General features: G+C 45.1%; 1 protein-coding gene across 4 annotated transcripts in view; it reads left to right on the top strand.

Moving 5' to 3' along the window:
• Positions 1-26800, top strand: part of GFOD1 (Gfo/Idh/MocA-like oxidoreductase domain containing 1) — a 123718-nt gene that overhangs the window by 16392 nt on the left and 80526 nt on the right. The window contains exons 1-2 of one of the 4 annotated variants that reach the window (XM_054254804.2): positions 8069-21957; positions 24316-24581. The exons of 2 other annotated variants lie outside the window; for them this stretch is intronic. In XM_054254804.2, coding sequence (XP_054110779.1) covers positions 24374-24581 — 208 coding nt within the window. In that variant the 5' untranslated portion in view covers positions 8069-21957; positions 24316-24373. Of the gene's footprint in view, positions 1-8068; positions 24582-26800 lie in introns of those variants that run through there. One more of the 4 variants, XM_054254803.2, reaches the window with a different exon arrangement.

Raw genomic sequence — 26800 nt, 5'->3', positions numbered from 1 at the left:
GAGGAGACAATATCCCAGGGTACTGTGTGTATCTAACAGGATGTTAAACAATTGAGAAAATGTTATTTCATGATCTTCCCTTCTCTGTTGATTATAACTTATTTTTGAAGAGGCCAAAATAAATGGCAAACTCTTGTATGGATAAGATACAAAATGCAGTGTGATACATTCCCCCATCTGTTCTGGTGTGCTCCAGGCTAAGTGTGGTGCTGTTACCAACAGGGATTCTTTAGGGGAGTGACCAGTGACCTCTTTACTGTCCTGGAGGGCCATGATAGGAGACACAGGCTGACTCCCTCTCCTACAGAATTGAATTCTGGGAAGTCCCCAAGAGCAGGTCCATGTGTGTTTATTATTGTCACAATGCCCTGTGGCCAGAGAAGGAGCAAAGTCTGTTGAATTCCACGGCTGACCTGGATTCAGATAGCAGTGGCAAGGGCTCCATAGGGAAGGAAACAGCCAATCCTGCTGCTGGCTTTTGCATACCACAGGCTTGATCTGCCTGGCTCCCACATGCTTGAACATATTTGGTCCCATAATGGGCTTTGACTAAGTCATTTTCCCAAGCAGCTGATGTGAAAGCAGAGAAGTGGAAGGGGCATTGGTCAGGGGCCTTAGTATCACAGATGGGAGGCTGTGGGAAATAGTGGAAAGAGAACACCGCTGGCAATCAGAACACCCAGGACAGGCCTAGGGCTTCTTGTCTTTTAACACCCTTAGGAAACTGAGTCTCAGGGACTGAGTGGCTTATCTGTGTTGTCACTGATGTCACTGTGTTGTCACAGCAGTTGATCACTGACAGCTGAGTCAGGGCCAAACCCAGGTCTCTGGAGAGGGTGCCTATTACCTTATCAGGTCATTTAATCACTGGGGAACTGTGTTTTTCTAACAATGAAGAAAATGAGGAGGTTGACTCCTAGGAAGTCTCTGAAGGAAATAACCTAAAATAACAACAATGAAAACACCTACATGCACAACGGTGTTCACTGAAGCCTTATTTATGATTACCGAAACACTAGAAACAAACATAAATTTTCCACAGTAGGAGAACAGTTAGGTAAATATGGTAAATATAATTAATGAAATACTAAATAGTCATTAGAAGTATGTGTAGGAAGACCATAGCAATATAGGAAATTTTTTTATGATATAGGTTAAGAAAAAGAACACAGAAGCATTTGCATATTATGATGATAGCCTTTTTTAAAATACACACACACACACACACACACACGCACACACTTGCCCAGAAAATTAAAGTCTGGTAAGGAGCCCAAATCCTAATGATGTTTGTTATCAAATAATGGGATTATGAAATTTTTTCTTCTCTAAATTTTCTGTTTTAAAAAATATGATCATAATGAAACTGTATTTTTTCAAAAGAAATAGTAAGATGGGAAAGAATGGTTTGGTCGGGGTGACTCTCCAGCTCTTATATTCTGTGATCCTTTGGCTCTGGACTGGCTGTTTCAAGCTGTAGGTATGTGTCTTTTACAGTGCAAAAATAAGTTTAGCCTTAGCCAAAGTGAAAATGCAGTCTTCTAGGAAGTGGAAGTGGTTGAATAAAGGTCTAGACACTCTCCCGTTGTTTAGGAGAATAATTGGACATGACTCTGAATTTGGGCAAAAACCATAGACTCTTGGCTGCAGGGTAATTTATTTGTATTTCTAACCTTGTATGACCAAAACCCAAACGCTGTGGAAACAGCTGGAACAGCCCCATCATTTTTCTCTGCCTCCTGAATTTTCCCCAGGGTGGGAAGTAAAGCTCTTGTTGGCTTCATTCAGCCTTCCAAAGAAAATGTACCATTGCAATATTTCCATTTTTTATTTCCCTTTTCTTTGCAGGAAGATTTCTTTTCAGTCAAACCTGTGTTGGTATAAATCGTTAGCAGTTTTAGAACCCTGGGCCTGAGAAAATTCATCATTATCTGCTTGAATCTCTTTATGAGCTGCATGTGTGGTAGTGTGCAGCCAAAAGGGTGTTGGCCAGAGAGCCTGGACAGGTGGTTCATGTCCTGACACCATACTAATTAGCTGTGTGACCTTGGGCAAGTGACTTCACCCTGCTAGACTTTCATTTCCTTAGCAGGCACCAGTGTCGATTTTTAAGAGTTCCTTTTAGCTCCCACCTTTTATGTTTATTCTAATAACTCACTTTAAAAGCTTGGTATCGACTTAGCCAAATTATTTAACTTGGTAAATATTTTTATGTGCTGTTTTATTATGATGGCTGTCATATGGTTGATTCACTTGGCTTTTGCTATTGCTTCTTTTTTTTTTTAATCAGTTATACAAATACACACAGCTCTCCTCTATACCAGGAAGCATTCTTCCTTTTATCTGCAAGGGAGTAGATATATTCCAGGACAGACTAGCATAGCTCATTGTGGGTTAGGTGGTCGGCTGCTGGCCAGTAGCGTGTGAGTGTGTGTATGTGTACATGTGTGTGTTTATGCACACAGGTGCCTGTGTGTATATGTGCATGTGTTTATGTGTGTGCCCATGGGTGTGTGTGCACCTACTCAGCGTGTTGTGCCTTGTTTCCTCCCCCCCTTTTAATAGCACTGCTGAGAACACATCTGCATGAGTAACTGCTAATACTAACTGTCAAGTTAACAGTTCAGTGGGGTTTGGTATAATTTTCCGGCACAAATTTATCAGCACAGTGGGCGTTTGGGGTTAGCTTCTCCTGCAGATGCCTCATGAAGCAGGTTGTGGTCCACTGCACTAAGGAAAGAGGTGGTTTTGCCAAAGAAGAAGTACTGCCCTGTCGGCAGCAGATCAAGGGGATATCCATCCCAAGCAACTGCAGGTCAGAAATGTATCGTGGACAGTTTACAGGAGGCCACAGGGAGGGAGGTGATTGAGAATGTCACACTGTCACACTTGAGTCACTGGTGGGTGTGGCCGCTTTTCATGGGGGTGTCTGCCACTGACAGGCTCTCTTGGCACGTAGTTATCCTTCCTCAAAGGTAGAGGATGTGACATTAATAATCTCTGTGGGTGGAAAGCCTGTCGTTACTGGTGATAACCCTGACGGAAGAATTAGTGGACCTTACCAGGCCGGTATAAATATGAAACCCAGAGAGGGTCTTGAAGGGAAAAGAGATCTGTTTACTTTACTTCTCTCATCTTTTCTCTTTAGTATCTTCTAACTCAGATCAAAGCTCCATGCCATATGGCAATAAAAAGAAGGCTCTGTATCATTATCTTGTACCTTCCAAGGAAATTACATAACCAAAGCATCCCAGGATCAGCAGAGAAGGAAGAAACCGCTGGAGACTTGTCTGTATCCACATGGGACATTTTTGGGTCACCCTAGGTCAGAGGTGACACCCATCTGTCCTAGCAATAATTTTACCCTTGGTGTAAATTTGTCAAATTGGGTGTGTGACAGTCATTTTAAATGAGAAGTATTCCTAAGATCCAGCCTAGGCCGAGTTGTTTCTTTGATTTCTAGAGAAACCTGCTGGTTCCTCCCTACATAGGAGATATTTGGCATGATGACGGTTTCCTATGTCAGCTGGGTGTTGGATGACCCAGGTTTCATGACAATTTTGCTGACAGTGCACATGGATCTTTTTCCTCTTTCCTTAAAACATTTTTAGGGGAGCAGGAAACCTTGATAGGATTCTGATTCCTGATACTAATTCATTTTATGACCTTACAGGCGTCCCTCAGCTTCACTGGGCTCAATTCTCCTTCTAAGACCAGGGGTTTATTACAGTGGTTCTCAAGCTTGGCTGTGAGTTCGGAATACTCCGTAAGATGTCAAACATCTTGAAGCCCAGACCACACCCCAGACCAGTTACATCAGAGTCTCTGAGGGTGGGAACTTGGTGTAGGTATTTTTTAAAGCTCCTCAATGGTTAGAAGCATCTGTTTACAGCAGTGCTGCTTAAACTTTAACGTGCACGTGAATCACCTAGCCATCTGCTAAAATGCAGATTCTGATTCTGTAGGTCTGGGGTAGGGCCTGAGATTCTGCATTTCTAGCAAGCTTCCAGGGCATACTGATGCTGCTGATTCATAGACCAAGCTTTGAGCAACAAGATTTAGAATCTAAGCTTTAGATCAAGCTTGTCCAACACATGGGCCATGGATGCACGTGGTCCAGGACAGCTTTGAATGCAGCTCAACATACATTTATAAACTTTCTTATAACATTATGAAAACTTTTGGCAATTTTTTTTTTTTTAGCTCATCAGCTGTCATTAGTGTTAGTGTATTTTATGTGTGGCCCAAGACAATTCTTCCAATGTGGCCCAGGGAAGCCACAAGATTGGACACCCCTGCTTTAGATGATCAATTAATGATAGTACAAAGCACAGTAATTGTTTGCAAAAATGTGGCACAAGAAATATAATATAAGAATGAGCACTGAAGAAGGAGTAGTCATTTCTGGCAGAGGAAATCAGGATTGGCCGCACAGAGGAGGTAGCATTTGAGAGAGCCTCGAATGACAAGGAAGGTATTAGTCAAGGAAACTTCTGTTTCTTCAGAGAAACAGAACCAAAAGGACACAGAGAGAGAGAGAGAGAGAGAGAGAGACAGAGAGAGAGAGGAAGAGAGCATGGAAGCCCTGCAGGGTACACCTGGCCAGTGGGCTAGAGACTCAGAGAAGAGTTAATGTTGCAGTTCAATCCAAAGCAATCTGCTGGAAGAATTCCTCCTCTTCAGAAGAAATTGGTCTTGTTTCTCGTAAAGCTTTCAACTGATTGGGTGAGGCCCAGCACATCATACAGGGTGTCCGCTTTACTTAGCGTCTACTGGTATAAATGTTAATCTCATCTAAAAACTACTTTCATAAAAGCATCCGGAAAAGTGTGTGACCCAACATCTGGCCATTGCAGCTTAGCCAAGTTGACATGAAATTAACCATCACAGTGAGGAAAAGAGTCCTCCAGCTTCTTCTGACCTCTGAGAACTATAGAATTATAGCTAGACAGGGAGGAGCTTATGGTGTCAGGGAGCAAGATTGATTTCTGGACACCGTTGATATTCCGGCAAGTCTTTGTTTTGTGGTAGGGCAGAAGAGCAGGACCTCACAGGCCCTAGCATGAGCGCCGGCTCAGCTGTGGTCTCCCTGCCCACTGCCTTCTGCCCTTACTCGTGCTGGGGGCATTGGAGCCCAGATGAGTGTCTGGAGCCTTCTGGTTGCCTGACTGTGTGCCCAGAGGAAATGGATTTACAGGGAAGAGTGCATGGAAAATTAGGTCTGTAGGAAAACCTGTGTGTGGCAGGGCAGAGCAGACACTGTGCCTCACTCTCTTGTGATCTGAGTCATTTGGGATAGGGGGGAAGTGAGTGGGGGTGAAACCACCAGACGTCTGCAGGTGAGCAGAGTAGCTTTTTCTGACCATGACTTACAGGAAGAACAAATTTTATATTACGGGCTCCAGTGTCCCCAGCGTGAGTAAGGACAGAAGGCACTGGTCAGGGAGACCGCAGCTGAGCCGGTGCTCATGCTAGGGCCTGTGAGGTCCTGCTCTTCTGTCCTTACCACAGAACAAAAACAACCTGGAATATATATATACACAGTATACTGGATCATAATATAAAATTTGTTCTTCCTGTAAGGGTCAGAAAAAATATATATACATATATATGGTTTTTGTTGTATGTTGTTTGTAAAGCCAGAGATTAAGTTCGAGGTTTGGCAGATAGGATTTGTTTACATTCCAGCAGATGGAACCAGAAAAGACCCATGATTTCACTAATCTAGGACCCTGCTGGATGTGTATTTATCTCTCTATACTTTATATACTGTATCATATATATAGCATTATATACCAGTATTAAAATATTTATAGATAACCCACATATGTATGTGTGAATGTAAATAAAAATGAACATAAGGTTTGTGACATGATGCTCACCTGTTTTTCATCGGCACGTGAAATACTATCATATTTTCCTTCATTTCATTAACGAGAAGAGGAGAAGCTGGCTGTGACCCACTGAACTGATTTCACAATGCTTAATGGATGGATAACTGTGGGTGAAGAAAAGACCCACATCCTGATGACGTGGAAAGAGCTTATGATCTGGAGCAGTCCCGTCTGTAGAAGTTTCCAAGACAATGAAAATGTTCTGTTTTGCTCTATCCAACACGGTAGCCACTGGCCTGATGTGGCTACTGAGTGTGTGAACTGAGGCCAGTGTGAATGAGGAGCTGGATTTTAAATTGCCTTTCATTTTAATTAATTTGTGGCTCCTGCGTTGGATGGCACAGATCTGGGGTACTGCCCTGCGCCTGCCCCTAACTTGATAATTGGCAGTGAGACCCCCTTTTCCAAGTGCAGCATCTATAAACTGGGAGGCCAGACTCAATCATCTCCCTAGTCGTGGCCAGCCCCCACCCTCTGCATTCCCGTGGTCTGGAAAGCCAGGCTTTGGGCTTACAGCTGGGCATGGAGTTAATTAAGTGCCTTGGGTGGTGTCACAGATAACATGCTTTGCATTTTTAAATGCTCTTTAAGAAGCCATGTCCTTCTTCCCTTTCAGTTGCTTAATTGCTCACCTGTATGCCTTGACAGTTTGAAAGGAGAGCAGCCCTCTGGCTAATGAAATCTTAGCAGCCTGTCTTGGCTGACTTGCTGAGCTCTGGGACAGCATTTGCAACCTGAACAGGAGATGCTTCGCTTTATCTCTCAGTCACTTTCTTCTCAAGGATCAGAAAGCTCTCAGCAGAGAGGTGGAATGTTCCGAAGGAAGACACTGAGAGTGTGGTGCATAGGTTAGCCATTGGGTTGGGTTGGGTTTGTTTTTGTTGTATGTTTGTAAAGCCAGTGATTCTGGCTTTGAGGTTTGGAGGATGGGATTTGTTTAAATTCCAGCAGCTGGAACTAGAAAAGACCCATGATTTGACTGACCTCAGGACCCTGCTGGGAAAATGAAGGGGCCCAGGAAAGGATGAGGGAGGGGTGATTTCTTCCTCACTGTCAGCAAGAAGAAAAGTAATGATAGTCAGTCTTGTTGGAGGAGGTGGGTTTGGCAGAGTGCTTCACTTGGCTTATTTGACTTCTCAGAAAGCAGTTTCTTCTCCCCGGTGCTCACAGTTGACCGGACTGAAGATGAACTGGGTGTGGGGCTCACAACCCATTGATTTGTGCTGAGCCCAGAAGTGATCTGAGGTGTTCTGACAAGTCCTTGTGGCTCTGGTGGGTGGGGTACAAATAGGGTCAGAAATCCTAGGAAGAACCCTAATTTATGACACCCACAGATTGGGAACAAAAGTATTCGTCCCGATTAGACCGAAGCAAAGATTGTGTGGACCTTGTTTCCTTCTTAGTCTCTCTGTATAGAGACAATGAGGGCATTTTAAACAACAGTGCTATAGCATCGAAGGCATGCTGTATCAGATCCTCCCCAACCCTTGACATCGATGCAAAACTTTTTATTAAAAGTATGGTATTTGCCATGTGCTAAGCATCTCACTTCATTCTTACTGCTACAGTCTGAGGAAGTGACTCCTCATTTGCAGATGGAGAAACTGAGAGGTTAAGGACCTTGCCCAGTGTTACACAGCTAGGAGCTGGCAGTGTCAGAGCCTGACTCCCAGCATTTGTGCTGTTGCACTGCTGTGCTGCCTCTCTCAACTTGAGGCCTGACCAGCTGGAGGTGGCCTGCTGTGCCCCAGGGCATTGGTGACTCATTGCACCAGGCTTGGTACACGTGGTACAAGTGGCATTCTTGGCGCCCATCGCTCTGACAGGTGGGAACGCTGGTCTTCCACACTCTGGCTCTCTTGTTGGAAGGTGAACCTGGCTCATGTGTTTTCTGGCAAGAGCTGAGCCTGGGGTGAGGTGGGGTGATGGCAAAGTAGCCTCCTTTCTCTCCGAAGTCAGAGGAAAGGAGTTTGTGTGAGGGAGAGAGTGAACCCTGGTACACACCAGCTTAAGGGAAAAACACCAGCACACCACCCACAGAAGCAGCTGACAGCAGACAGCCACCGAGGCGACCAGGCAATGTGGGGGCAGAGTGGTGCCGCCCTGCTGCAGAGGGTGGAAGGTGTGAGCTGACAGTAGATGTAAAAACAAGCAGGGGGTGGCGGCTTAGGCTCAGAAGACAGAGGCCACAGTGACGGTGACAAGGCTGCACTGGAGGAATCCCAGCTGTGGTAGCTGACTCGGGAGCCCCAGCATGTTTCAGATAGCATTGGAGCAAGGGTCTGTGTGGGGGTGAAATCACCAAACATCTGCAGGTGAGCAGAGTAGCTTTTTCTGACCCCGATTTTCAGGACAAACAAATTTTATATTATGGGCTCCAGTGCTGGGTCTGTAAAGGGTGGATGCCTCCCTTCCCCTTTGAACCCAGTGTCCCCCTTTCTCCCTAGCGGCTCTGGCTCAATGACACCACAGAGAGGGCCGAGGGCTGCTCCTGATCAAGAGATCAGCACACTTACTGAAGACCCACCATGTACAAGATACCCCGCCAGGGGCTGTGAAGGAGACTTGAAATGTGGTGAGGTAGACCCTGGGCTTCCAGGGAGTCAGCGTGGGAGGTTAAAAATAGACAGTACACACACTCATAACCCATGTCAACAGACAAAGATACGACTTAGGCAGTCTTGTGCTGCCGTGACAGAATAGCACAGGCCAGATAACTGATAAAAAACAGAAATGTGTTTTTCACAGTTCTGGAGGACGGGACCAAGGTGAGAGAGTCCAGGACCAAGGTGCTGGCATCTGGTGTCTGCTAAGGGCCTTCTTGAGGTGTCCTCACATGGCAAAGTTTGGGGAACTCTGTGTCCTGACATGGTACAAGAGCGAAAGAGAGTGGACCCACTCCTGCAAACCCTTTTTTAAAACATTTTATTTTATTTTAAGTTCTGGGATACGTGTGCAGGATGTGCAGATTTGTTCCATAGGTAAACGTGTGCCACGGTGTTTGGCTGCACTCCTCAACCTGCCACCTAGGTATTAAGCCCTGCATGTGTTAGCTGTTTATCCTGATGCTTCCCTCTCCCCGCAGCCCCGACAGGCCTCGGTGTGTGTTTTCCCCCCTTGTGTCCATGTGTTCTTATTGTTCAGTTCCCACTTATAAGTGAGAACATGCAATGTTTAGTTTTCTGCTTCTGTGTTAGTTTCTGAGGATAATGCCTTCTTACTCCATCCATGTTTCTGCACAGGACATGATATTGATCCTTTTATGGCTGCATAGTATTCCATGATCTATATGTACCACATTTTCTTTATCATTGATGGGCATTTGGGTTGATTCTGTGTCTTTGCTATTGTGGATAGCAAACAAACAAACCAACAAACAAACAAACAAATAAATAAATGCATGTATCTTTATAACAGAATGATTTCTATCCCTTTGGGTATATACCTAGCAATGGGATTGCTGTGCCAAATGGTATTTCTGGTTCTAGATTCTTACGGAATTGCCACACTGTTTTCCACAATGGTTGAACTAATTTACCTTCCCATCAACAGTGTGAAAGTGTTCCTATTTCTCCACAGCCTCACCAGCATCTGTTGTTTCTTGACTTTTTAATTTATTTATTTATTTTTGAGATGAAGCCTTATATTGTTGCCCAGGTGGAGTGCAGTGGTGCAATCTCGGCTCACTGTAACCTCCGCCTCCTGAGTTGAAGTGATTCTCCTGCCTCAGCCTCCTGAGTAGCTGGAATTATAGGCACACACCACCATGCCTGGTTAATTTTTGTATTTTTAGTAGAAACCAGAGATGGGGTTTCACCATGTTGACCAGGCTGATCTCAAACTCCTGACTTCAGGTGATCTGCCCACCTCAGCTTCTCAAAGTGCTGGGATTGCAGGCGTGAGCCACCATGCCTGGCCTTTTGACTTTTTAATAATCACCCTTCTGACTGGCATGAGATGGTATCTCATTGTAGTTTTGATTTGCATATCTCTAATGATCAATGATGTTCAGCTGTTTTTTAATATATTTGTTGGCTGCATAAATGTCCTCTTTTGAGAAGGGTATGTCCTTTGCCTACTTTTTAATGGGGTCATTTGTTTTTTTCTTGTAAATTTTTTAAGCTCCTCATAAGTTCTGGTTATTAAACCTTTGTCAGATGGGTAGATTGCAAAATTTTTTTCCCATTCTATAGGTTGTCTGTTTGCTCTGATGATAGTTTCTTTTGCTGTGCAGAAGCTCTTTAGTTTAATTAGATCTCATTTGTCAATTTTTGCTTTCGCTGCAATTGCTTTTGGTAGTTTCAGCATAAAATCTTTGCCCATGCCTATGTCCTGACTAAATGGTATTGCCTAGATTTTCTTCTAGGGTTTTTATGGTTTTGGGTTTTATATTTAAGTCTTTCATCCATCTTGAGTTAATTTTTGTATAAGGTGTAAGGAAGGGGTCCAGTTTCAGTTCCCTGAGTATGGCTAGCCAGTTTTCCCAGCACCATTTATAATATAGGGAATCCTTTTCCCATTGCTTGTTTTTGTCAGGTTTGTCGAAGATCCAATGGTTGTAGACATGTGGTCTTATTTCTGAGATCTCTATTCTGTTCCATTGGTCTACGTGTCTGTTTTGGTACCAGTACCACTGCAAGCCCTTTTTATAGCAGCTTTAATCCATTCATCAGAGCTCTTGTGGCCCTGATGCCCACCATAAGACTTCACCTCCCAAGGCTGTTGCATTGGGAATTAAGTTTTCAAGACGTCTATTTTGGAGGAGACACAAACATTCAAACCACAGCAAGATAGGACAGAATCTCTGGATCCTTTCTGTATGTGCCTTTCTTCTTCCTGCCCACTTGCCTTTGTTAAACAAACATGGGCATTATCTATCAGTTAACATTCTGGCTGTTCCTCAGGCTTCTCCTCTCACTATTCCATCGTCACTTCTTATAAGAAATCATGCCCCAAATGCTCCTCATCCCCCTCTCACTTTTTTTTTTTTTTAGCCCAAGGGGAAATTGAGTCTTTTTGCTGGCTGCCTTAGTGACAGCACCACCTGCACAAAGCACTTTTGTACCTCTTATTTTTGTCCTTCTAATGTCCCAACAATCCTGTAATGTGGGCATTAGTACCACTTTGTAGAAGACGAAAGTGGGACTTAGAGAGTTGAGGTCATTTGTTGAAGATCTCACAGAGAGTACAGGAAGGGCTCTGGGAGTAAAGTCAAGGTCAGTGTGACTTCTCCACCCTGCAAGATCACCTGATGAATTCAGTGGAGAGCATCTTTGATTACATCTTCATTTCAAAGGAGTTTGGACATGGTTTATAAAAGATTTTATAATACAAAGAGGGTTTAAAATTATGGATGAGAAAAACAGGGCCAAGGGATGAGGAAACAATACTTTTGCATTTTAATTGTCATTGGTTCAAACTTGAGCTTTTGAATAAGGTGAGACTCTGGGTTGATGAGAAGGAATGAAATAATCCTTTTAAGCCACCGACTCCAGTTGGAGCTCCAGGCATCGCACTGGGACCTACGCCGTTGCCTGGATAGAAAATGCTTCTTGATTTCAGCTGCAGGCTGCTGCTGCAATAAGCCGAGCGAATGATGAAGAGCGCTCCAAGCCAAGCCAGTGGAAGCTTCCAAGTTCATATTTCTTGCAAGAACAGGCCTTCAGCCACTTTCAAAGAACATTAGTCATAGAGACCAGCTTAGAACTGCGTTGAGGATGACTTGCTTACTCTGAATTACATCCAACTGCAGAAATTTGTTACAGATGGTTGTTGGCACTTAGAGAGAAATACCCGGTCTCTATCAATAATCAGTCATGCTCTGGCACAGGAGAAGCAGCACTGAGTGGGGCATTATCTGACCACGTTCTAGTCCCAGCCCCATCATCCCTGGGTGTGTGACATCTTCTCAGGATCAGTTTCTCTTAACATGTATCTAAGGACCACTTCAGGAGGACCCTGGGTTGGGGGTTGGAGGAAGACTCTGGGTCCTGCCCCAGAATATTGAGTGCTCCTGGTGCTGTGGGAGCCAAGTTCCTTGGTTAGCTCTGCTTATGTCAGGCCGATTTCTCGTCATCCCCAAACGTTTACTGAGTACCTGTTATCTATAGGGCACAGTTTGGGATATTGTAGAACTTTCTAGACATCATCCCTCCATTTTAGACTCTGGAAAATTTCAGACAGTCCAGGTCACCTCTCAAAACCCTGGCAGGTGCCCATTTGCTTCTATCAAGGTCTGACTCAGGATCCGCAGGACAGAGTGTGTCTGGGAAGGTTAGGCTCTCCTTGCAGTCTGTTTTTACTTTCCATGTTGGGCAGATGTGGACCTGATCTGCTAGCTGTGTGCTGTGGGCAGCATTGCCCATTTGCTTCCTGTTTATGAGAGAAAAGCCCATCTTTGATTTTCCCAGGTGGGCCACTGAGATCACCTGAATGCTCTGAAACTGTCCCTGACTTCTTGCTCAGGTGCCCTGGAATTAGGGAGCGACATAGCTCAAAGCCTCCTGCAGGGCACCACAGCCTCTCTGAGGTCTCTTGTTCTTATTTGAAAAGTTCATGTGAACTTTCTATTCTACTCAGTAATGTCCCTGTGATTGTCTGAATCGAAGCTTTTCATTCCCAGGAGGCTGCCTGACCTCCTGGCTCCCAAGACAGATCTGTGCAGGGTCAAGGCGAGCAGCATGCAGGCCGTCCAGTCTATACAGTGCAGCTCTAGGAGGCTGTATGTCAGGACCTCTCACCTGTTCAGATTTAATTACCTGCAGTAAGAGAGCATTCAAGTCTGTCTACATATTTATTTAGATTCTTGCTTTAGTCTAGAAAGGATTAGAGGTGGCAGTGATGGGTAGTTCCAAAATTAACCTGTATTTAATGGACAAGAGAAAGTGGAATAAGCCTGTATCTGTAGTCGTAACAATATTTATGAGAAATTTTAAAAAGCTAGAGGCTGAGCATGGTGACATGCCTATAATGCCAGCACTTTGGGAGGTGAAGGTAGGTGGATCACTTGAGCTCAGGAGTTTGAGACTAGACTGAACAACATGGAGAAATCCTGTCTCTACAAAAAATACAAAAATTAGCCAGGCGTGGTGGTGAATGCCTGTAGTCCCAGCTACTTGGGAGGCTGAGGTGGGAAGATCGCTTGAGCCCGGGAGGTGGACATTGCAGTGAGCCAGGATCACGTCACTGCACTCCAGCAGAAGTGACAGAGACCGAGAGTGACAGAGCCAGACCCTGTCTCGGAAAATAAAGACAAAATGTTTAAAAACATTAAAAAGATAAAGGAGTCTCTTAGAAACCTCACTTCCTTTCAACCCCCTCAGATCTTGCTTGGAGATAGGGCCATTGCATTTTAAAACCCACCTCTGAGACCCATGTCTTTCTTGGAATGACGGAGCTGGGCCCAATGAGGAGAGAACCCCCAGCCCACCAGGCCTGCTATAGCAAAATTATGCCCCACAGTCTTGTCCGAATAAGCAGCAGTCAAGATAGAGGATTGCATCAAGTAAACTCCCATCCTGTCTGTTGGACAATGCTGTCCCAAGAGGGCTGACCAGGCTGGTGTTAAACTGCGACCAACTAGGAGTTGAGGATGCTTTGGGTCGTTAGACCCCTCCCTGTTGCAGAGTTCCGGTGGGTGCTCCAGTGCCTAAGTACAGGCAGGTTGTGGCGCACGTTGACCTTCTGTGCCCGTCATGATCTAATATAGCTCTTTTGTGGGCGTCTTGCTTAATTTGGCTGAAACATTTATTTCTCCTCTGAATGGGCTTCCTTGTTTCACACAGAAAGTTGGCCCACGTGGGGTGCTACTGACAGGCAGTAGCAGGGGTTCTAGTGGGCTACCGTGTTGACTTCGTGATACTCCTTTGCCTGCAGTTTTAGGCATCCCTCTGTCAAACTGTCAACCGGTGGTGAATATCATAAGATTTTCTCTTTAGAATAACCTGTGTACATGTCCCAGGCATTTCTGTAACTCAGTTCAAACCAGTGACAAGGTGGCTTTCCCATTCATGTTAGCTACCCTGCTAGGGACCATTCTCCACAGTTTCTGTGAGCCCAGGGTTGGCTTCACTCTCAGGAAACAAGATCCCCAGTGGGTGTCTGGAATTACCAAGGTGATTTAGTGATAGGGACTTTTGAAAGAACTAACTCCAAGCATAAAACTCAGTTTGTGTTCGGTCAGAAACCTAACCCACCCTGTACCTCTCTGGGTGTATCACTCACCACCAGGCTTTGGGGACCTTTCAGGAGGCTATGTTCTTGCAGGGACAGGAGCGTGTGTGTGTGTGTGTGTGTGTGTGTGTGTGTGTGTGTGTGTGTGTCAAACCCTGGTGTGTCAGGCACATGTGCAGAGAGATTTACATCAGGAGACCTCAGATGATGAAATCCTAAACTCGAGCAGAAGCGATCGCATCAGATAGTAGAAAATCTCATCCAAATGCCTTTACAGTCTGTTTGAGGTTTTTGATATCAAGACAACCAGAGATTTGCTATGAGTGATAGCACTAATAATGACACTAATATTCTGGAGTCTCAAGATCCTCCCCTCCCTCTATAAAACTCTTGCTCTGATGTCCATTTGTGGGGTCACCTCTCTCCATCTTGTAGCCCACAAGAGGACTGGGAAGCATTGACAGCAGTCCCCAGCTGCCACCCGCTGTCTCTGACTCATATGCTGTCTGTGGGAGGGTGGAGAGTATCATCAGCAGGTTGCCGGGCAGATAGTGGGAAATGTCTGCTTCGTGGCTGATGTGTGAGTGTGGGAACGTGTGCTCCTGGACAAGAGTGATAACATTGCTCATTCTGAGGCGGGTAGCATGGAAATGTGTCTTCACTTGGTTTTTTGGGTTTCTGGCTTTTTCTCTCTCTTTTTTAGACATAGCTACTGAAAGCCCAGGAAGTAGGACTTGTGGGCATATCAGTGAGTTAGAAGCCCCATCAGTGTCCTGTATCTTTAGCTCTTCAGTCCAACAAGCGTGCGATTATTGTGTTATGCATATGCCTTCTGCAGGATTATTTATTGGCATTGCTGATTCTAGGCAGTTTCTTTTAGCAGTTTGATGGGCCCATATTAGTTTCCAGGAATTGTCATCACTGAGTATCGTCATCTGGGTGGCTTAAACAACAGAAATTCATTTCTTCAGTTCTGGAGGCTGGAAGCTGGGGTATCAAGGTGTGGGCAGGGCTGGTTCCTTCTAGCGCGGTGAGAGAGTCTGTTCCAGGCCTGTGCTGGCTTCTGCTGCCTACTGGCAGTCTTTGACGCACCCTGGCCTGAGGATGCATCAACTCATCTCTGCTTTCATGTTCAGTGGGGTTCTGCCTGTGTGCATGCCTGTCTCTGAATTTTTCCTTTATACAGGTAGGAACACCAGTCGTACTGGATTAGGGTTCATCTTGATGACTTCATCCTGACTAATGACATCTGCAACAACTCTGTTTCCAAATAAGGTCACATTCACAGGAGGTGAGGACTGTGGCATCTTTTGGGGAGACACAATTCAACCCATAATGAAGGCAAAGGGGGTTTTCTGTTCCCTTTATGTGAGAGGCCATGTGATCACACGTTATGGAGGCTGATGGCCTGGGATTGACAGCTGCCACTTACTAGCTGTGTGTCTTCAGGCAACTTGCCTGTCTTGTTTCCATATCAGTAAAAGGGACAAATTTTAAAATATGGTTGACAAGTTATAATTTAATACATATAAAGTTCTTTAAAGAATACTTGGCATATTGTAGTTTTCACTAAATCTAAGTTGCTTCTCTCACTACTGCTAGTATCTCAATTTTACTGGCTTGTTTAAAGTTATGGGAATGTAGTGTTATTGAGGATGCTTTAAAGAGGGTGAATTAAAAGGAATAAGGACATTACCACCTGGATTTTTAGATTTATATATCTTCAAATGACTTGGTAATTGTTCCCTCTAGGAAATCTGCAAGTATTCATTGTGTTTTGAATACTGAAAAGAAATTATCTTCGAAACCACATTTATTCATTTATTAAACATTTATTCAAGCCTCACTATGCAGGAAGTACTTCTCTAGGTAGTGCGGTGCGTACAAAAGTGACTGTGATAGTGTCTCTGGGTTTTAAGGAGCTCTCAGCTCAGTGAGAGGCAGAGACAGCAAGTGATGTAGTCATAGAAGGTAACAGGCATTCTTCAAAATGCTGCACCTGGATCCACCTGGATCCACCTGGAAGCAGGATGTAATTTTCCAAAGAAGCCAATGAGATAGAGGCAGTCCCTTATCTTCAATTCTGAATTTAAAAAACAAAACAAAATGAACCTCTGAAAATTGAATTCTTTCTTTGATAGGTTGGTGCAAACTCACTTGCTTACAAAACCTGGGCTGAACTGATGCGAGGCAGTAGTTTTATCTTCTTTTCTAGCATGTGAATGTTCACAACGTTTGCTGAAAACACCAGGGATGATGCGTAACATCCAGTTAATGTGTCACCAGATTCCCTTTCACACCTGGCCCCGGAATCCCAGGAAAAGCGATGGTGGGCCTGTCTAACTGGATGTTTTACAATGAATGAACACGAAGCTTCAGAGGAGCTAGACGGTGTGCTCCAGCCCCAAAGCTTGGGAGAGGCGCGATCGTCTCTTTACTCTCCTTTCATCTGGAACGTTTCCGCCAGCTTTATTTGCCATAAAGAGTAAAGAAGTGAAGTCTGCATGCTTGGCTCAGCCCATCCTAATGGTAAACGTTAGGCCTGTTTTGCCTTTAAGTCGCAGAAGCCTGCTTGAGGAATGGACAAAAGCGGGCAGGGTGAGCAAGGTATGATTAGGATATGGGGTGTTCTGGTTGGAAAGTAAAATTTGTATTCTCGCAAAATTTGCATGTTGCCGTGAGGACACAGCGAGAAGGCACCTTCTAAAACAGGAAGGGAGTGAGCCCTCACCAGACGCCCAATCTGCGGGCACCTTGCTCTTAGCCTTCCCAACTCCAGAACTCTCAACAGCCTGCTGTTGACAAGCCACCCAGTTTACAGCATTTTGTGATAACCGCCAGGAAGGACCGTTATTAGTCCATCCATTAGTGTGAAACACTTCAAGTATGCAGTTCCCAAGAACTGGGATGTTTACTTAGATAACCACAGGAGAACGATCAACTTTAGTGATGTTTAACATTGACACAATGCTTTTATCCAATCCACCAACCATATGCCAGCGTCTCCAGTGGACCCACTATAGCATCTTCCCCATCTCAACAGGATCCAGTCTAGGGTCAGGCATTGTATTTGGTTGGACCTCATGGAGCCCCAGACAGAGCCGTGGCTTAGCCTCAGGAAGGATCAGAATCCGGGACATAGGGAACTCAGGAGTTTTTTTCCTTTGCCTCCCACTTGAGTGTCTTCCTTTGATCATTCACTTTTTCTGCTTCCCAGTCCATGCATTAGAAAATAGCTGCTACCTGCCGAAGCTTTTTATCTCCTCAATTAAGGATAGTGCTGAGCTGAACTGGAGTCTTTTAAATCCAATCCAAATTGCCACGTGTCTGCTTCCCTTTTGCATGACGATGGAAAATTGTGGTGGTGAGTGGGGGTCTCATCAAAGGAAACATGACACAGACCACACACGTGAATGCAGTGGAAGCCCTCCTTCCAGTGGTGCGTTTGCCCCAGGATCATTTGTTTGCCGACCTTAACCTGGCCTCCAGCGTGTCTTGGTAGTGAGCATTCCCAACCCTGGTTCTTACCGCTCAGGCTGCCACCTTCTGCAATTGCTGACTTGCCCTCCTGTCCCCTGAGATGACGGTGTACCCCGTTTGCCTGGGGCCAAGGCAAGCTGCTTGGCCTTTGGCTGCCCATCTCCCCTAAGCTACTGGTTTCAAACTGATGGACCCTTAGGGTACACACACCACCACCTGCCCAAGAGCTACTTGGAGGGCTTTGCTGATGAGGTCTCAGGACACCTCAAGGTGACCCAGTGTTGATCAGCACGGACTGGCCCTGAGCCTGTGTTCTCTACAACCTTGTGCATTGTGATTGAACTGCTGGCGATGCCCCCCTGACCTCACCAAACCTGGTTGCACAGCCAGGCCACTACCTGGGCTCCAGCCTCTGTGTTGCTCATCTGTTTTCTTCCTCTCAGCCCTGTGGGTCACAGATGAGGGCTGTGGATAGATGCCTTGTCAACATCAAAGCCCTTCCCATGTTTGGGGCCAGGAGAGTCTGGCAGAAAAGGAAGGTTTTCAAAGCTGGACTTAGTCTGGGCAAGTCACTAAACCTCACCACAGCTCTCATTCCTCATCTGTATCTTGAGGGGAATGAACCAAATGTTCTTTCAGGACCCTGTGACTCTAAGAATTTCCGTGATGTCACTAAAAACTCCGGCAGGAGTTGCCCAGAGTGTGCAAAGAATGAGCACCATTGCATCACGTGGGACCAGCCCAGAGGAAAGGGCTACTCTAAGGTCAAGGCATGGTAGGAAACCTTAACAAGGACAACCAACCACAAAGCACTTGAGGCCTGGGATTTACACGCCTTACAGAGTCTTGGTTTATTCATTGTGCAGGCACTAGACTGCTATCCTTAGAAGGGCCTGCTTGCAAAGTTGACCCTTGGCTGGTGTCTGGCAACTTAACCGGTAAACAGTTTCCTTCGCCCATACACAGTTTTCCCAAATGATAAGGTGGGCTTGCCGTGCTGAAGCTGTTTGTGCAAACAGTATGATTTATACTGAACACTTGCTTTCCATCTGGAATTTTGAGACAGGGTAGGCAGAGGCTGCCTACGTCAGCAGCCCCACCATAAGATCCCTGGGGGATGAGTTTCTACTGAGCTTCCCTGGTTGACAACACTTCACACTGTGGCCACTGCTGTTTGCTGGGGGAGTTAAGCACATCCGGTGTGACTTCACTGGAAGAGGACTCTTGGGAGCCTATACCTGGTGTGCTCTGGCCTTCATCCCAGGTACTTCTCCTTGCTGTTTGTGCTTCATCCTCTTTCACTGTCATAAATCTTAGCCATAGGGACAGCTGTATGCTGAGTCCTGCTACCAAATCACCTCTTACCAAACCTGGGGGTGATGCTGGAGACCCCAGACACACTCGCAGATTTCTAAAGCGACTAAGCAAGTGAAGATAAGCCCCCTTCCTGTGCAATTCCCCCATGCTAATTCATGCTGTAGAGGATTGGGCCCCTCTGCCTGTGCTAAGAGGAGCTTTAGCTTAGTTAAAATCTGCGACTGTGGCATCATGCTTACTTGTGTCCCCCTTGGTCCAACCTAGAATCCAAATGTTGTGCTGTCCATTGGGAGGCCTGATCATTCATGGTCCAGGAGTAAAAAATCACAGAGATCTTGGCCTGGCTTGACATTCTGGAATATGGAGGAAATTCTCAGGAACGGAATTTGGCTGGTGCGGCTTCTCACCTGGGCGGCTCTGGCAGTGTGCTTCAGAAAGAGCAGCAGCAGCATTCCTTAACTGAATGATGTTGACAGTTCTCCAGAACCAAGTCAGGAAAGCCAGCTGGTCTTATAGAAGTCGGGAAAAATTACTGCTGGGGGAAATATTATTTGAGAAGAAATATAATGTCTTAACCTTAGTGTATTCGTATGTTTTCATATGCTGCTGATAAAGACGTTAAAGACATAATCCAAGACTGGGTAATTTACAAAGAAAAAGAGATTTAATGGACTCACAGTTTCACGTGGCTGGGGAGGCCTCATAATCATGGCAGAAGGCAAAAAGCATGTCTTACATGGTGGCAGGCGAGAGAGAATGAGAGCCAAACAAAAGGAGAAATCTCTTATAAAACCATCAGATGTCATGAGGCTTATTCACTACCATGAGAGCAATATGGGGGAAACTGCCCCCAGGACTCAATTATCTCTGACTGGGTCCCTCCTACAACACGTGGGAATTATGGGAGCTACCATTCAAGATCAGATTCAGGTGGGGACACAGCCAAACCATGTCACAGCATACTTAGACTGTTTCCGTGAGCTTTGAATAGAAACCACATAACTTTACCTGAATGCTTTAGGTACCCATAAAGTTCTGTTCTGTGAAGGTAGAGTTTTTGCACCCTTCATGGCAAGAACTGTGGGTGTGTAACTAAGGAGAGGAGAGTGCACGCTGTCACGCTTGGCTGTTGTGTCGTTTATGGACCATGAGAACGCAACAAAGCTGTTACTTTTCTTTAAGGCAGGGTCTTCCTCTGTCACCCAGGCTGGAGTACACTGGCACAGTCATAGCTCACTGCAGCTCCAACCTCCTGGGCTTAAAAAATCCTACCTCAGCCTCCCAAGTAGCTGGGATTGTAGGCATGTGCCACTATGCCTGGCTAATTTAAAAAAAATTTTTTTTGTAGAGATGGTGTCTCACTATGTTGCCCAGGCTGGTCTCAAACTCCTAGTTTCAAGGGATCCTCTGCCTCAGCCTCCCAAAGTGCTGGGATTACAGGCACCAAATCAGTTTTTGGTTTTTTGAGCAGCCTTTCTTCTTCTTGCAGTTGTTCTGGATTGCCCAAGAGGCTCTCCAAGGGAAGAGGAGGTCACTCCACCCCTCTGTGTTCCAGCATTAAAATTAGCTCCTGTTTAGAGAGGCTTTTGGCTCTAGCTCTGTTTCCAGAGCTAGGGCTAAAAGTCAGCAGCTTTTTTTTTTTTTCCCCCAGATGGAGTTTTTGTTCTTTTTGCCTAGGCTGGAGTACAAAGGCACGATCTTGGCTCACCCCAACCTCTGCCTCCCAAGTTCAAACTATTCTCCAGCCTCAGCCTCCTAAGTAGCTGGGACTACAGGCATGTGCCACCACACCCAGCTAATGTTGTATTTTTAGTAGAGTCGGGGTTTTTCCATGTTGGTCAGGGTGGTCTCGAACTCCCAACCTCAGGTGATCCACCCACCTTGGCCTCCCAAAAGCCTGGGCTTACAGGCATTAGCCACCGTGCCTGTCCAGTCAGCAGCTTTTAAAACAGAGCATCTCAGGAGGTCCAGCCAGATCTCTGTCCAGCAGGTTACTAGAAGCATGACCCTCAGAGGCTGTTTCGGGAAAGTTTGTAAATTCCATGGCGGTTTAATGGTATGAGACACTGACTTTAGCTATATGCTCAGGAACTGCTGCAAACAGCATGCAGGGAGTAGGCAGATATTGTGCCCCTCTTGACACTTAGGAGGAAGATGGAGTGTTGCAATGGCATTTGGAAACTTTCGTTTTCTTTTCAAAATTGTTCACCAGATCCTTATCAGATGGAAGACTAATAAGAGCATGAACAGTGAAGGGGACCTGAGGCTTACCCTTTCCTTGAGGCTAAAACAAGCAAAGGAAACCATTAGCCAGCCACTTTTATCAAGCACTTCCTTTGTGCAGAGAACTCACTGTGCTGTGTGCCTTATGGGGTGGAGGATAAACAGTTGGGAGGAGGGGCTCCCTTCCACAGCGTCCCTCGGGCTGTATGAGAGGGCAACCCCGAAGCCCTCACCATCACTTGCAAGAAATGACCGATTGGCATTTGCAAAACAAAAGATAAATGAACATGTACATTGGCATTCCGTGTATAGTCAGGCGTGGCCAACTAGAGAAGTTGCTAAGAATGAGGTTTTTGAAGGAACTGTTGAAGCCAGACCTTTATTCAGCATCATCTTGTTCCCTGCTGCGTCAGCGTGCTCCGCTCCTTTCTTCCCTGCCTCTGTTCGGAGCACCACGAGTGCCCCCTCCATCCCCCAACCCAGGATCGCACCAGACACTTGGAGGCCATGCTAAATGTCCACCTCCCACCTCCCTCCAAATCCACCCCAGATTCTACCCCCTCCATTCTCTCTATCGTGGTCATAATGCCCAAGGCTTCCAGTGATCGTGTCACCCTCAGGACAGAGTTCCAGCCCTCCTCAGCCCTCTGTGCCTCTTTCATCTTTACCCCCTACCCTCAAATGTTTGTGGCTTTTATACCTCTGTTCCCTCTGCTTTCTTGATTGGAATGCCTTTTCCCTAATGACCCTGACTGGAAAACTCCTACGCACTCTTTGTTTTTTTTTTTTTTTTTGAGATAGAGTGTTGCTCTGTCACCCAGGCTAGAGTGCAGTTACATGATCTCAGATCTCTGCAACCTCCGTCTCCCAGGTACAAATTATTCCCCTGCCTCAGCCTCCAGAGTAGCTGAGATTACAAGCATGCACCACCATGCCTGGTTAGTTTTTTTGTATTTTTAGTAGAGACAGGGTTTCACCATGTTGGCCATGCTGGTCTCAAACTCCCAAATTTCAAGTGATCTGCCTGTCTCGGCCTCCCAAAGTGCTGGGATTACAGGTGTGGGCCACTACACCCAGCCTCAGAGTATCTTAAGTTAATACCTTATATTAAGTTAATATCGTAAAGGTGAAATGAGTTCACTAGGATGGGCCCTGACTCGCCATGTCGGGTGTTCTTATAAAAAGGGGAAATTTGGACACAGACACACGTAGAGAGAGAGTGCTGGCACCTGGCTTGTAGGCCGATGCATCTACCAGCCAAGGAATGCCAAAGATTGCCAGCTAACTACCGGGAGATAGGGCAGAGGCCTGGAGCAGATTTTCCTTTCCAACCTTAAGAAGCATCCAGCCCTGCCCACACCTTGATCTCAGATTTCAGCCCCCAGAGCTAAGACAATACCTGTTGTTTGAGCCACTTGCTTTGTGGTCCTTTGTTACAGCAGCCCTAGGACACTAATAAGCCTCCAACACCAGTCTTCTCTGGTCTGTTGGGATGGTGGTGACATCAGTGGTTTGTTTACTTTAACATCTAGGAGAGCAGATAGGTTCCAAAAGCATCGCTTTCAGATGAGCCCGTTTTTGCCAATACTCTTCGAACTAAGAGCTGGATGGACTCAGAACTGGGGAGGCCATCTCCGCTTTGGACACCTAGAATTTGGACAGAGAAATGTCTGGTGGGGATGAAGGCTATGTGGCTGCCGGTTGGTAAAAGGAGAAAAGGCTCAAATATGTGCTTCTGGTCTCTGAAATCCCTTTCCACCATCAGCAGGACAGATGGGTGGGATCACATCGGCCCTTACCCTTTTCCTTGGGACCCCTGCTTTCCTGCAAGGCTCCCCTTGCTGTAGCTGGCAGCCACTTGGATACATGTACTTGGGGCAGTGAGTGTGGCCTACATATGTGATTGGCTGCCAGTGTCAGGGGTATGTTTGCTGGTGCTGCTTGATAAGCCACTTTGGGACTAGCAGGTGTCCAGAGTGGGCCTGGTGTAACCCTTGGTCATTGCTCAGACTCTCCTGGCTTCACCATGTCCTGTGTCTGAACCCCAGGCTCTTTCTAGGCTTTTCAGGAGGTGGATCCTCCCCATGCTGTGACAATCTCCAACTTAGAGATCACAGCCACCAGTTGATATAATTAATGACCCCACTGGTCCCCAGGGTTCTAACACATACAGTTCTCTCTGTCTTGATGCTTTTACCCTCATTCTCCTGGGGCAGCCTGGACATGCTAGTTCTTAGGATTCAGTTTTGGGAGTTGGAAGTGAACAGACCTGTGTTTGGAGGCTTTAGAGGTGATTTGAAACAAATTCTACTTAATGATGTGGCTATTTCAAAAGCCTGTCCCTGTCATGTTAGAATCCCCAGAGCTGCAGCTTTGTTAACTTTCAGTTCTTGGCCTCGTTATTGGGCTGAGAATGGGCTGTGCTTATTAGCACCGTGGACAGAATTGTTAATCCAGACTCTAGCATGGTGATTTTGAGATCCCTTCTCCCTCTGCTAGTCTATTTTTGACCCTGCCAGCATCATTTTTTCCTTTTGAAGTTGAACAGACATTCTTTAACCTTCCTTCTGCCACCCAGAGCACTCCTAATCAAGGTTAACACACTTAGCCCACTCTGTGGTGTGACGCTCTAGGAAAAGATCGGACCTACATTGTGGCATCCACCCGAGAGGTGTAGGACAGCCAAGGATGGACATCTGGACTGTGCACCCAGCAGGACAAGGCTGTGTCACACGTGGCCTGAGGCTATTGATCTCTTAAAGATTAGACCTGCGTTTTATTTGGTTTGTGTGTCTACTAAGTGGCAGCAGTAAGGTTTCTTGGTTTAGAGTAAACTTCCTGATTCTGCAGAAATAAGAGAAAAAAAATCTTGCCTTTTTTTTTTTGAAAGCAAGCCTGTTAGGAAGAACAGAGATGCCAGACACAGCTGTCTTTTCCTCCTGGTTCTTTGGCTGTGAGAATCTTCTTCCCACTTCAGGACCATACTCAGAGGGGACAGAAGCCAGGCATTGCCAAACGATGAGATCTGTTTGTCCTTGGCTCTGGAAAATGGGAAACAAGAGCTTGTTTTAATTCTGCGGCTATTCTGATAGGGAAACGATGGGATTGGATCTTGGTCTCTTCAGATCGAGGGCCCAGTACAAGCACAGAACATTATGACTGTGATCAGTAGGAGATTATAGCTATCGGCAGTCTCTAGAACTCATTTAGATGCATATTATTTCCTTAGTACTCAGATATGAATATAAGAAGTGGTGCTCAACAAGCATCAGGAAATCTGGCTCCCGATGAAGACAGGAGTTGGTGAACATCTGCAAGCTTGGAAGGCTGCCAGCCGACACCTTCACCGGAATGCAAACTCCTCCCTCCTCCCTGTTCAACCTCGGAGCCTGTGGCCAGCTGCTGAGCCCTCTTCCTTTGGTGTGTCGTCCTCACCAGTATATGCAGAGACTGGTGTGTTACTGACCAGAGTAATGTGGTGTTACTGCAAGACTGGTATTTGTATTCTCAATCGATTTCCTTTAGAAGGGGATTCATTTAATACTTAGAGGGGGGTTGATTTTTATGGTGGAGCTGGGAAAGTGAAAAGATACATATTTAATTTTTATGTTTTTAATTAACAACTAAAAATTGTGTATGTTGATCATGTACAACGTGTTGTTTTACAATATGTATAGGCTTACTTTGGAGAACCGTGGTTGCAGTTCCAGGCCACTGCGATAAAGCAAATATCACAATAAAGCAAGACACATACATTTTTATATTTCCCAGTGCCTGTAAAAGTTATGTTTACACTGTAATCTGTTAATGCAGTAGTATGATGTCTAAAAAACAAGGTACATACTTTCATTAAAATATCTTTTTATTTTTTAAGTTTCCAGTTACTTAGACATAAAATGTTCTATATTAAATAATTGAAGTTCGACCCGGCACCGTGGCTCACGCCTGTAATCTCAGCACTTTGGGAGGCCGAGGCGGGTGGATCACGAGGTCAAGAGATCGAGACCATCCTGGTCAACATGGTGAAACCCCGTCTCTACTAAAATATAAAAAAAATTAGCTGGGCATGGTGGTGTGTGCCTGTATTTCCAGCTACGCAGGAGGCTGAGGCAGGAGAATTGCCTGAACCCAGGAGGTGGAGGTTGCGGTGAGCCGAGATCACACCATTGCACTCCAGCCTGGGTAACGAGCGAAACTCCGTCTAAAAAAAAAAAAAAATTGAAGTTCAATTTCAACAAAAATATTGAACATAAATATAAAGCACTATCTTAGATATATTTTCATTAGAATAAAGAATTTTCCAGTTTTTTTTTTAACGCTAGGGAAATGTTCTCATTTTTTTTTTCTTTTAACCCTTATTATAGGTTCAGGGGTATATGTGCAGGTTTGTTAGATAGGCAAACTCATGTCACAGAGGTTCGTTGTACAGATTACTTTGTCATCCAGATGCTAAGCTTAGTACCGAATAGTTATTTTTTCTACTTCTTTCCCTCCTCCAACCTCCACCCTCAAGGAGGCCCCAGTGTCTGTTGTTACCTTCTTTGTGTCCATGAATTCTCATCATTTAGCTCCCACTTGTAAGTAAGAACATGTGGTATTTGTTTTTCTGTTCCTGTGGTAGTTTGCTAAGGATAATAGCCTCCAGCTCCATCCATATTTCTGTAAAATACATGATCTCATTCTTTTTTATGGCTGCATAGTATTCCATGGTGCTTATGAACCAAATTTTCTTTATCCAATCTGTCATTGATGGGCATTTAGATTGATTCCATGTCTTTGCTGTTGTGAATAGCGCTGCAGTGAACATTTGTGTGCATGTGTCTTTATGGTAGGATGATTTCTATTCCTCTGGGTATACCCAGTAATGGGATTCCTGGGTTCCAAATATAATTTGCTACAAAATGCTAATGATCTTCTGAGCCTTGAGCAAGTTGTAGTCTTTGCTGGTAGAGAGTCTTACCTCGATGTTGATGGCTTCTAACTGGTTAGGGTGCTGGTTGCCGAAGGTTAGGGTAGCTGTGGCAATTCCTTAAGATAAGACAACAATGACATTTGCCACATTGATTGATTTCCTTTCAAGAAAGATTGTTCAGTGTTATGTGATACTATTTGATAGCATTTTACCAACAATAGAATTTCTTTCAAAATTGGAGTCACTTCTTTCAAACCCTGCTGCTTCTTTGTCAACTAAGTTTATGTAATATTCTAAACCCTTTCTTGTCATTGAAATGATGTCTAGCACATCTTCACCAGGAATAGGTTCTATCTCAAGAAGCCACTTTTTTTGCTCATTCATAAGAAGCAGCCTCTCATCCATTCACACTTTATCCTGAGATTGCAGCAATTCAGTCACATCTTCAGGCTCCACTTCTAATTCTAGTTCCGTTGCTATTTCCACCACATCTGCAGTGACTTCCCCCATTGAAGTCTTTGATCCCTCAAATTCATTTATGGGGATTTGGATCAACTTCTTTTGAACCGTCAGTGTCGATATTTTGACCTCCTCCCCTGAATCACGAATGTTCTTAATGGCATCTAGAATGGGGAATTCTTTCCAGACAGTTTTCTATATTCAATATACTCTGAATGCAAAGTTACAGTTTCCAAGAACTTATTGATAAAGGGAGAACTTACTATACTTATTACCATTTATTTTTGCAGTGAGAACAGCTAAAAATCTAGTATATTACCAATTTTTAAGAAAAGATACTTTT

Source organism: Callithrix jacchus, chromosome 4, assembly GCF_049354715.1.
Source record: "Callithrix jacchus isolate 240 chromosome 4, calJac240_pri, whole genome shotgun sequence".
In the NCBI taxonomy this organism is placed as follows: domain Eukaryota; kingdom Metazoa; phylum Chordata; class Mammalia; order Primates; family Cebidae; genus Callithrix; species Callithrix jacchus.
The sequence above is the reverse complement of the archived record's forward strand: the minus strand, read 5'-3'. Positions and strand labels throughout refer to the sequence as shown.